At 45.2% G+C, this 12,494-nt stretch overlaps 1 protein-coding gene across 1 annotated transcript in view; it reads left to right on the plus strand.

Moving 5' to 3' along the window:
• The first annotated feature begins 1,435 nt into the window (after positions 1-1,435).
• PUM3 (pumilio RNA binding family member 3) overlaps positions 1,436-12,494 on the plus strand; it is a 28,745-nt gene continuing 17,686 nt past the window's right edge. Inside the window, exons 1-6 of the mRNA XM_035141023.2 lie at positions 1,436-1,628; positions 2,803-2,985; positions 5,100-5,235; positions 5,889-5,964; positions 7,039-7,132; positions 7,213-7,279. Of these exons, the coding sequence (XP_034996914.2) occupies positions 1,538-1,628; positions 2,803-2,985; positions 5,100-5,235; positions 5,889-5,964; positions 7,039-7,132; positions 7,213-7,279 (647 nt within the window). The 5' untranslated portion in view covers positions 1,436-1,537. The remainder of the gene's footprint in view (positions 1,629-2,802; positions 2,986-5,099; positions 5,236-5,888; positions 5,965-7,038; positions 7,133-7,212; positions 7,280-12,494) is intronic.

The following is a 12,494-nucleotide window of genomic DNA, read 5'->3' on the forward strand; positions in this document are numbered from 1 at the left end:
AAAAACTAGGTCTGCTGTACATGGGTCTTCCTTGTCTGATGCAGCCGCAGCCTTGGCTGGTTCTGCTACGTTATTAGCACAAAAGGGTGTGTTTGTGTGTGTCTTTAAGCCATGTACTAGAGGGCTGCACATAATCACAGCAAAGTGAGTAATCCACTAATCCTCTTTTCTCTTCCCACTGTAGAGTAGGCTGCAGAAGAATTTTGGAAGCTTATAAATTGAATCCTGGGGTTGCTCTATTCTTAAAAATAAATAAAGTGTTTACTAAGAAATGAAGGGTTCTAAAGGTTGGCTACTAATAATGCCATCTGCAGAACCAAAGAGCAATGAAGAAGAAGTTTCTTTCGGATAATTTCCCACCACACTTTGCATTTGAGACAACACAACTTCCCGTATCTGAAGGTGACTTTAATTGTCCAGATATTAGCCTACAAACATAAGCCGTATGTATTTGTTTACACGTACAAATAACTCTTAATGCCCCAGCTTAGGTCATTCTAGAAATGGTTTATTGAACACGGATGGTTCCTGTTGGGATCTAAATATAATGAAAAGAAAGGATGACTATACAGTATTTATCTTCCTCCCTGGCAACTGTAGTTCACCCCTCGCAGAGCTACAATTCCCAGCACCCTCGACCAACAACAAATCCCAGGATTCAGGGCGGGGGAGAGGACGGAAGGCCGCACTTTCAATGCATGCAGCGTCTGGATGCAGCCCTCCGTCTTCCTGGGTTGCAATCCAGAGGAGATTTCAGCTGCAACCAAGACCCGCTTGGCCGAAGGGAAGCAGCACCTGAAAGACGAGCCAGTGGATCCCAGGATCTGGGGATCTGAATCCGATGCAAAGGCAGGAACTGATGCCTGCCGGCTGGGAGCTCCCTGGCCAGGATCCGAGGCTGGGCGCCCCCTGGGGGCCCACCTGCTCCTTCCTTCCAGCTGGGCGGCTTCTTTCTTTTTGGACTACAACTCCCATCATCCCTCACCGCTGGTGCTGCGAAGGGTGTGATGGGAGTTGGAGTCCAAAAGACCCCTTCTTCTTCGCCCCCTTTGGGATGAAGGGTGGGAGGCTCTTGGCTGACTGACAAGAGAGATGCTTTCTCTCTCTCCCCCGAAGGGAGCGCGCAGAGGGAGGGACGCGGCGGCGCAAAAGAGAAGGCGGAAGACGGGCGTGCCTGTGGGTCACTCTGTCCTTTCTACGTCTATGGCCTCGCCGAAGCTCGAGAGCAGCAGCAGCAGCAGCAGCCGGGTTCCCGGGAGCAGCCAGCGCGCGGCCGTCACTTCCGCTTCCCCTTTAGAGGGCGGGAGAGTAGCGAAAGGCGCCCCCTGCCGACCATCCCGCCGGCGTTCTACTGGGAAGCGGAAGTGCTGACCGATGAGAGGCCCCCTTCGTCCAATGGGAGCGAGTTTCCGCCGGAAAAAGCTGAGGAGAGAGCGGAAGTGCCGCTGGAGACTTCGCCGAGCGGGCGGCACGTGCGGCTAAGTGAGGAAGCGTTTCCCCACTGAGGAGAGCCTTTTCCTTCCGGACGAGGAGCCCCATGGAAGCCAAGCGCAGGCGGAGGGGACCCGCAGGCGGAGGAGGAGGAAGAGGCCCCGCGAAGAAGACGCTGGCCAGGAAGGCGGAGGAGGGTGAGGCGGCGGGGGGGGGGGAAGAAACGGGCCTCCCCTCCGAGGGCGAAGGCAAAGGTCGCGGGAGGGCTTGACCCCGGGGGTCGCGGGTGTGTTTTATGGGACCCTCCCCCCCGCATCGCCAGTGTCTGGGGAAGAGAATAATTCTGGCTGGGAGGTGGAGGTCGCTGGCGGAGATCTTGCGGAGGTTTATTATTATTATTATTATTGCTTTGTGCACCATCTGGTGGAAAAGTGCAATACAAATTTAACACATACAGAAATAATTCTGTGAACCGCCTTGAGACCTCTGGGAAATTCAAATGACAACAACAACAACAGTAATAGAGCACCATACTGTAATTTGTAGTCCCTCTGCTTTTTTTTTAAATAAAAAAATCCTTTCTTCACTTTAGCAGAAGTAGTGACAGCATTTTTGGTTGCTGTTCCCCCCCCCCCCCCAGCATGGCAGTACAGTATGTCCACTTGATCCAAATTCTATTCCCATTAAATAATGTATCCTGTTATGTCTTCTACGTTTCTAATGATGAATAGACATTGCTGTTTAGTCGGAATTTGAATTTGTTCTCCGAGAGTGTGGGCCAGTTTCTATTCACCATAATTATATGAAGAAACCTGACTTGGAAAGTGGAAGACTGTTTTTTAAAAAAAACCATGTAGGCACTTTTTATTTATTAAATTAAGGTATGAATGTATAGGATCAATACAGTTTCCCCGCTTAGGAAGTGACAATCCACAAATTTCATATAACTCTTTTAACATCACTGTTACAAACAAAGTGGAAGACTGTTTCATGTGATTCTGCCTTAAGCACACCAATGGCAGGGATAAAGGGTAACTCGAAGTATATCCACTGGGGGAAAGTTCTGTCATATTAGCTGTATGCCATGTACTGTATGTAAGTCCACCAAATGGTAGGGATTGTTAGATAAAAACTAATCTAATAAGCCGCTTTTACCAAAAAAAGTATTTTTAATATATTTTTTACAAAATATCCAAGTACATTATGTGTTTTCCATCTTAAGGTTTTTGTCCCATGTTGCCTTTTGCCCTTCCATTTATCCTCCCTGAATTGAAATATCTAAGTTGGACTTGGAATAATATAACACATATTGAATACAAATTGATCAGTTGTTGATTCTGTGAAATTACCTCTTTTGAAAACTTAAAATAGATGCTGGTCCTCCAACCAAATTCAATAGAAAAGGAGGTGAAGATGGCAAGCCTAAATTTAAACGTAAGAAATTTGAGAGAGGAAACAAAAAGCCTGGTAAAACTGGAGTGAAACAATTCAAGAGTAAACAACCACCAGAAAAATTTACCAGGAAGCGCAAACTTCAAGATGATAAAGAAGGAGGTGAGAATAATACTTGGGTTTATTTGTTTTTTAAAAGATACATTGATCAAAGAAAGATAAATGTCTCAGTGAATGTGCAAGTTTTCAGATATTTGAAGGTGTCTACTGTCCACAATCTATTGATGATGTGACAGGGCTGTTTGTGGAATGCCATCCCCATAGAAGTTGCCATTTTTGGGGTGCCAGCTCAAGACCTGTATTTGCCCAGGCTTTTGAGTATTTTATCTAGTTGGTTTAGCTTACCGAGTAGCTTTAGTTGTCCCTATTTGAGGTGTTTTTTATGGTTTTATCATAGAATCATAGAGTTGGAAGAGACCACAAGGGGCATCCAGACCAACCCCCTGCCAAGCAAGAAACACCATCAAAGCCATCAAATCACTTTGTATTGTGTGATTTTTTTTTTAAAATTTAAGTGTTCCAATCCACCTGGGTACCTATACAGATTAGGAGCTATAAGAAGTTCACATCTTAATGGTGAATGTTTTCTTTTGAAGAATGTGTGACTTGTGACCAGCCTGCATGCTGTAGATTCATCTCTGCACAAAACTTGCGTTTAGAGCTGAGACAGTGGTTTGAAGCAGGGCCCCACAGTGCTATGCTGGCCTTGGTAGTGAAGTCAAAAGTTGTGGTTCGTAGGGCCTTCCCAGTGCTCAAATTAACCAGGCGCATTTTGCACCTGGCTATTCTCCACTTGCAAGCAAGTGAAGATGCCTGGGCGCCAGAATAGTGCCCGACGTCTCCACCATGTGGGGATCATTGGATCTCACCTGTTTTCACACACTAACAACACACCCTGTAGAATTCTATCAGTTATATGCACAATCAGAAGGAATTTCAGAAATCAAACGGCTTTTTCTGTGCCGCCAGAACAGGAGCAGTCACCATTACGAAAAAGATGTCGGAATAGGCCAATAATATATGTGGACTGTCCCTGGATCACGTGATTTTTGTTCTTTAGGTTCTCCAAGCTCTCAATGCTGCTCAAGGTTGTTATCTGAACTAGCCAACTGTTCAACTGAGAATCAATCACAGTCCATCCTTTGAAAAATAAGACTTTAGCACCATCTTGCCCCAAAATGGCAACTAGACATTCCATTTGGATGGCTGTAACATTGATTTAGGGAGCCATTTGGCACCTAGTTTATATATCTGAGTTTCTACCACTGATTGGTAGGTCCCACCCCCTCCTAGCTTGGCCACGGGGACGGGGGGGGGTGAGGACGGGGCCCTGCCTGACTTTCTTGCAAAGCTAGACAGTTTGGCTGCTGCTTGGCTTGTATCTTCTTTGTGCTTCAACGTCACTGCAGCCAAACCACCCCAAGCTTCCCTCCTAACATCAGCAGTAGCCACACAACGCCTGGAATAATACCCAGCCAGTCACGATTTTGGTTCCAAGGTTGACAGCAGCACACTTGCCATTGTAATTTCTGTATTTTAATGTTCTGGATTTCTGTATTTTAATGTTTTGTTGGAAGCCGCCCAGAGTGGCTGGGGGAACCCGGCCAGATGGGCGGGGTATAAATATATTATTATTATTATTATTATTATTATTATTATTATTATTATTATTATAAATGTCGCAAGGATGGATGGTCAGGAGCATGAGTTATGAGCCTGAGGTTCAGATTTTAGTTACGTCCTGAGTTTTCAGAGCTTGCCTTGGGTAAAACCCAAACCTGTAATATCACGATAAAAATGGGTCAGAGCTCCATGATAACGAGCAGGTGCTTTGTATAGAAAAGGTTGCTAGTTCAACCTTTGGCACCTGGAGATTAAGGAAAGGTGGAGAGTCACTGGAGAGCCTTTGCCTGAGTCTACCCTACTGGGCTATATGTATACATGGTTCAACTTGGTATCATGTAAATGAACAGGCTGCTGTTTCAAAATAAGCTGTAACAGTTTTAAAAAGCTGGTGCTTTCCTCCAGACTGACATTCTTGGAATTTAAAACAGAGGCACAGCTGACAAAAATTGATTAGGGAAGTATTGCTGTCGGAGAAGATCCCATGAACAGAGCAGTCTGCATTCAACAGTTGGCACTATTTGTTCATTAACTTGTGTGATGTTTGATTAATCTTAAAGTGTGCTCCACAATGAATTCATTTTTGTCATCAGGGTCGGCACCTAAGAAGCCTAAATGGGACGACATCAAGAAGAAGAAGAAGGAGCTGAAGCAGAGCCGACAGCTGAATGACAAAGCCAACTATGATGTGGTGCTTAAGGGGAAGCAGATTTGGGAATCTCTGAGGCAGTAAGAACGACTTGCGCTGCATTTTCCTGAACTTAACACTGTACTTGTTTTTTCTTCTCACGAAGGAAAAAAGTTTGTCCTGCCTTAGACTTCAGTATAAGGCACACACCGACACGGTTTATTGCTGCAGTTGTCTGGGTGGATAAGTATTATTATTATTATTATTATTATTATTTATACCCCGCCCATCTGGCTGGGTTTCCCCAGCCACTCTGGGCGGCTTCCAACAGAAAAATAAAACACAGTAATCTATTATACATTAAAAGGATTATAAAATTGAGGTTGTACATCAGTGTTTTAGGTTCATTTATATCCAGATTAATATGTGTCCTTCATTGAAGCATGTATAAAGGATTACATATTACAAAAGAAACTTTGGACAAAGAGGCTACCTGCGAGTTGAGTACCCTGCAGTGTTTGTCACCTGTTGTTAAGTGTTTGCCTTGAGTGTAGAAGCCCAGGCCACCTCCACCCCTTGCATTTGCAGTGCTATAATGCTGTTACGCTGCTCTCAGTTGATTCTGGACAGCACTTTAACATGTTAGTCTTCCAACATTAGATGCCAATTAACTTCTTGAAGTACAAGATAATTCATTCGTCAAGAAAAATAATAACAATTGTTGCATCGTCTTAAGATTTTCTTGTTTTTGTAGGAAAAAATGTGAGAAGGAGAAGCGGGAGAAGATGTTGAGTGAACTCCAAGAGCTGCTTCGTGGGAAAATAAAAAATGTAAGAAGGATAGCAGAATACATTGAAACATGACTCTCAAATGGTTGGGGTTTTGTAATAATGGGGAAAGGGCATGTCTGGTTCTGCTGCCCCTCCATGTGAGGGGGGGGGGGCAAGTGGAAGGTCTGTTCCCAGGCCCAAGGGTCATCCTAACAGTTCATCTACCTGCCAAGTATCCCAAAGGTCTCCAAGGCCAGGACACAGCTTCTCAGCAGCTGCAAGTAGCTGGAGCAGGAAGAGGAAGTGGGAATATCCCATTCTCTGGATCCAACTCACTGTATTGTCTTGTACTGGAATGCTTCACCTCTTTTACTACTACTAACTACTACTGTTGTTGTTTAGTCGTGTCCGACTCTTCGTGACCCCATGGACCATAGCACGCCAGGCACTCCTGTCTTGCACTGCCTCCCGCAGTTTGGTCAAACTCATGTTGGTAGCTTCGAGAACACTGTCCAACCATCTCGTCCTCTGTCATCCCCTTCTCCTTATGCCCTCAGTCTTTCCCAACATCAGGGTCTTTTCCAGGGAGTCTTCTCTTCTCATGAGGTGGCCAAAGTCTTGGAGCCTCAGCTTCACGATCTGTCCTTCCAGGGAGCACTCAGGGCTGATTTCCTTAAGAATGGATAGGTTTGATCTTCTTGCAGTCCTTGGGATTCTCAAGAGTCTCCTCCAGCACCATAATTCAAATGCATCTATTGATGCAATTGATACTACTACTACTACTATGTGTTGCTGTGTTGCAAGTGTTTCTATTATGTATCAATAATAATGATGATGATGATGATGATGCAGGTTGTAGGAGCGCTTGAAATGCCAAATGCTGGAACGGTGAAAAGTACAGAGGCATTCCCCCCTCCCCCAAATTGGCTTAGTTTGTTTACTTGCCTAAAGCCAGCACACTCACACGGTTCATTTCCTTGGGAGTGTATTATGTTCTGGCAGCCCCAGTTAGCTGCAGACAACATTTAGGAATTTTGTTGAAGCCAACCGTGAAGATAAATCTGTTGAAATGCAATGCTGCCTAAATGACTTTGGGGGAATGATTCATCTAAAGGGAACCATTTATCCCCCCAGATGGCGTTTGCTCACGATTCGACCCGTGTCATCCAGTGCTACATTCAGTTTGGCAATGCAGAGCAAAGGCAGGAAGTATTTGAAGAATTGAAAGGTACAGTTTCCAGAAACAAATGGCTTGCCTTCAGAGCTCTTTGTGTTTACAGCTTCTTATGGTGGTTTCTCATCCCACAGATAGTTTCACCGAACTAAGCAAAGCCAAGTATTCCAGAAATGTGGTGAAGAAGCTTCTAGCCTATGGGTAGGTTTTTCCCTTTTCTATGCTTCTGCCTGCATTGCTTCTCTCCACTTCTGAGGGAAGTCAAGCCAGAGAACAGGGTGTAAAGGAGAGAATGAGAGAGCTGGACTGTGGTGCTTGGCTTCCAATCCTTGCTCAGCTTACTCTCTTGTGTCTCCCGGTTGTCGAAAAGATGAAATGGGCTTGGGCAGAACGCAATGTGAAGGTAAGGTCATTGAAACCCACTCCTTCCCTTTCGTGATCCCACTGAGATCATGGCACTGCTCTGGAAAATGCTTGTGTGTCTAAAGTCCTCTGGCTCCAAAAGACAAAGAAATTGGTTTTGTCTCTCCCAAGTCTCTGGATACTAATGATGTCTGTGCCAAGTCTGAAAAATGCCGATTTGGTGGGTATGGCTTGGATATGTGTCTCTAAAGCAGCTCATAGCATCATTGTATGTTGAAGAGTCATGCCATGTCATTTATAGGCAGCTTCTTTGGTAAGGTTTCCGTAGACTTTTTCTGGCTCTGCAGGCCTTCTCTTGCACGTGCTGTTTTCCCTCTAAAACCTAGTTCAGTGCACAAGACTCTGCTTCTCCTTGAAGTTTGGTGCAAGTGCCTGGAAGCCCTGGAGAGGGGCAGGATTTGTACCAAGCAACCCAAAACTATGGTTGGTGTGACGACCCGGGTCCCACTCTACCTTACTATCACTGCGACACAGGAATCCAGAGGGGAAAACACCCACCCTCTTCTCCTGCCGCCTCAAAAATAAACCCCTTTTCCTAATGGGTTTCTAAGTAAGGAGAGCCTTCCAGCCTACGTGGCCTGGTACCTTAAGAAACTCTAGGCTGTCCCCCAGGAATAACCTCTTGCCTCCTGTAAAGGGTCTCCCTCAGTTGGATTCCCCCACTGTAGAAGTTTGCCCTAGGCACTCTGGCAACTTCTTGGCACCTCAGGTTACCCTTCTAAGCCTCCTCCGTGTAACTTCAGGACACAAACCACCACCTCCCTGCCTGAGGTGAGTTTGGCCCTCTCTTGAGTCACCACGGCTGTGAGTCCTGGTACCTCGCTGGAAAAATACAAACGGACCTCTTGTTGGCAAAAACAGAGATGAAGTTTTATTGTGTTAAAAACATAAGTGATTCTTTAACGTGTCATTTATTAATTAGCTTTGTTCCAGTTGTACAAAATAAACTCAGTCAAACATTTAACTTTAAGTTTTCCTAGCCTCTTAACTGTCTTCATATAAGCCACCACATAACGCCACACCACACCTTCCTCCCTCTCCCTCCTAACTCACCAAACCGACTCTCCCTCCTTTCAAACCTGGCACAGTCCCGCCCCCATCAGAGTTCTATGCCAGTCAGGCTGGAGGTGGGTTAACTCTTTGCCAGCCGGGCAGAAATAAACATTTTAAAAGTGCTTCAATTTGTCACATATCTCCCACACCACAAAGACATTGCGTCGGCTTGCTCTTAACTAACTAGAGCAATGCCAAAGCAATGGGCTTGGGGTTAAAATTACTTCAATGCATTCTATAACACTCATATTACAAAGTCAACTAAATTAACATCTCATAAACTTGTACACAAATAAACCATGTTTGACATGTGTTAGATTATAACGCCTAAGCACAAATGTTTTGCTAGGGTTACCACCGTTTCATATAATACTTTGCACCATTCTATACCTCTCAAAAATACCTGGATAAGGCGTCCGCTATGATGTTTTCCTTCCCACTTATGTGCTTACCCTGTGTCTATTACATGAGTTGCTAGGCTGGTCCTCCCTGGGATGTTTGAGAAGATCTGGGCAAACTGAGCAAGGACTAATTTTAACTGCTCCTTTTTCTCTGGGGTCAGACTTTCATCGAATGACACCTCTGCTAGAGTTGTGCCATTCCTCAGCTCTCCCCACCCAGTTAAATGAATTCCTTGGGTCATCTTCCCCTTTACTTGTAACACCAACTTATTTCTGTCAAAATAAGGCTTAAGTAAATTTACATGAAAATTCTTACATCGGTTCCCTTCCCCATCTAACTCTACCAAATAGTTCACCGCCGATATCCTCTCGACCACTTTGAAGGGACCGTCCCACGACATCTCCAACTTCTTTCGACGTCTTGTTCTTAACACGAGCACACTGTCACCGGGCTGGAAAGATCTGTCTCTTGCGTGTGCATCATACCACTGCTTCTGTCGACGCTGTGCCTGTTGCAAGTTGTGAGCAGCTTGCTCCCGTAGCTCTTGAAGGTCGCTCTGCAGCTCCTGTAGATACGTCACAACATCAGGGCTGTCGATCTGCTCCTCCCCTGACCACGCTGCTTTCATCAAGTCTAGGGGTCCTCGTGGCTGTCGTCCAAATAGGAGTTCAAAAGGACTGAACCCTGTGCTCTCCTGCGGCACTTCGCGATAACCAAATAGGAAGTGTTGCAGCCTCTCATCCCAGTCGTTAGGATGATTGATGGAATAGGTTTTTAGCATCCGGCTCAGGGTCGAATTAAATTTCTCCGTCAAGCCATTCGACTGTGGATGATAAGCCGTAGTTTTAACATGCTTAATTCCACAAAGAGTTAAAAGCTCTTCCATGGTCTTGGACGTGAAGGATGTCCCTAAATCTGTTATAATTTCTTTGGGGAATCCCAGCCTTAAGAACACCGACATGAGGGCTTTTGCTACAGTCTTGGAATCAATGTCCTTCAGAGGTATTGCTTCTGGATAGCGCGTAGCATAATCCACGAGGCATAAAATAAATTTATTCCCCCTTTTTGTAACTCTGGAGATAGGCCCGAGGATGTCCACTCCTACTCTGGAAAAGGGCTCAGTAATTACAGGAATAGACTGTAACAAGCCTCGCGTTTTGTCCGCTCTTTTGCCTGCTTTTTGGCAGATCACACAGGACTTGCAATACTCTTTGATGTCTTTGCCCATCCCAGGCCAGTAAAATCTTGCTTGGATTCTATCACTAGTCTTTCTAATGCCTAGATGCGCTGCTGAGGGTGCGTCGTGTGCCATTTGTAGCACTTGCAACCGGTAAGCTCTTGGCAACACTAACTGTTTCTTCCTTTCCCAAACAGCAGCAGTTTTCCTCCTCCTAGAAATTCTATACAGTCTTCCCTCAATGGTGGTAAATAAGCAGGGGTTCTCCACAGTTACTTCTGCAGTAGGACTTTGTGCTTTACCCCACAGCTCTTTTATAGTTTCATCCTCTTTTTGATCACTCAAGAATTGGGCACCGTGCTCCTGGACCACTGGCACGCTAATCAGCCCTTCATCCTCACCAGGCTCTATGGGTGACTCTATAACTGCAGGAGGATTACTCTCAGTGACTTGAGACTGTGACCTAGTTATCACTTGAATACGGTGCTTCTGACTAGCTAGGTCATTCCCTATTAAAAAGGGTACCTCCAACTCATTTAGGATTCCTACTCTCCATTTGCCACAAAATCCTTTGTAGGTAATATCAACTTCAGCTAATGGTACTTCAAAATGTGGGCCCCATATGCCTTTTAAACCATAGGACTGACCCTTGAGGTACTGCTCCTTTGGAACAAATTGTGATTTGACCAGTGAGACTTCTGCTCCAGTGTCCCTCAAACCTAAACAAGACTGACCATTTAATTCAATTGGCTCCATGTAATCTTGGTTGCACTCCTGCTCAGCCCTCCAGACCTGTAAGACCTTAGAAGTAGTCTCAGCTGGACTGTCTGATTTCTCTGAGCCTTCTGTCTGAGGCGAGCTATTTTCCTGTGACTGCATTATCAATTTTACTTGTTTAGCTGCAGTAGGTGTAGTTTGCGACTTAACCAGCAGGGGGCACCTGGCACGTACATGGCCCTCACGATTACAGAAAAAACAAGTGATTTTCTTAGACCCTGTCTTGTCAGAAACTGATTCCCTGACAGGAAAATTTTCTTGCCTGTCTTTATTTTCTCTGTTTCTCCATGGATTACCCTTCTGTGAGTGTTTTGGGAATGCTATTTCATTGAAATCTCCTTGTAGTTCGTCTAAGACCTCGGCAACCCGTGCCACAGTTTTCAGTTTTTTATCCCTCAAGAACCAACGTAAATTGCTAGGGATTTGCTTAAAAAATTGTTCTAAACAAATTAATTGTTTTAACTCATCAAAGTCCTTCACTCCACTCCCTTGAATCCATCTGTCAAGTAATTTATCTAAGCGGCTAGCTAGTTGGGCATAAGTCTCTTTATGTTCCTTTTTTGCCTCACGAAAAGCCTTTCTGCTTTGTTCAGCCGTGAGTCCACATCGAACCCTGACCCTTTGCTTAAATACTTGGTAACTTGACAGCTCTTCTTCCCTCAGGTCAGCATAAATTTCGCTTAGTATCCCACAAATTTGAGGTCTTAAATAAAGCATCCAGTTCTCCTCAGGTATTTGAAATTCCACACAAACGCGTTCGAAGGTAAATAGAAACGATTCGACATTATCGTCTTTTCCAAATTTGGGGAACCTTTTTAAATTAATTGCGATACTATCATTATTAACTGGGCTACTAGTTAATTCTGATCGCAAACGTATCTCTTCAAGCTTCATTCTGTCCTGTTCTAATTGAACCCTTAACCTCTCGGACTGCATTCTCTCCTCAGCTTCAATTCTGGCTTTTTCCCTCTCGCTTTCAATTCGGGCCATCTCAATTCGTAGTTTCATAACTTCTACCTCAGAACCTGGGCTTCCCTCAGCCCCTTCCGTTCTTTCATCTCCTTTTGCCTCTCTGGGTTTTCTTACATGAGTCATTTTCCTCACAGGAAAATCCTGACAGACTCAAACCAAACTAGGCGCGTGAGCTTTGAATTTCGATCCCACCGCTGCCACCAAAAATGTGACGACCCGGGTCCCACTCTACCTTACTATCACTGCGACACAGGAATCCAGAGGGGAAAACACCCACCCTCTTCTCCTGCCGCCTCAAAAATAAACCCCTTTTCCTAATGGGTTTCTAAGTAAGGAGAGCCTTCCAGCCTACGTGGCCTGGTACCTTAAGAAACTCTAGGCTGTCCCCCAGGAATAACCTCTTGCCTCCTGTAAAGGGTCTCCCTCAGTTGGATTCCCCCACTGTAGAAGTTTGCCCTAGGCACTCTGGCAACTTCTTGGCACCTCAGGTTACCCTTCTAAGCCTCCTCCGTGTAACTTCAGGACACAAACCACCACCTCCCTGCCTGAGGTGAGTTTGGCCCTCTCTTGAGTCACCACGGCTGTGAGTCCTGGTACCTCGCTGGAAAAATA

This window comes from Zootoca vivipara, chromosome 16, assembly GCF_963506605.1.
Source record: "Zootoca vivipara chromosome 16, rZooViv1.1, whole genome shotgun sequence".
Taxonomy (NCBI): domain Eukaryota; kingdom Metazoa; phylum Chordata; class Lepidosauria; order Squamata; family Lacertidae; genus Zootoca; species Zootoca vivipara.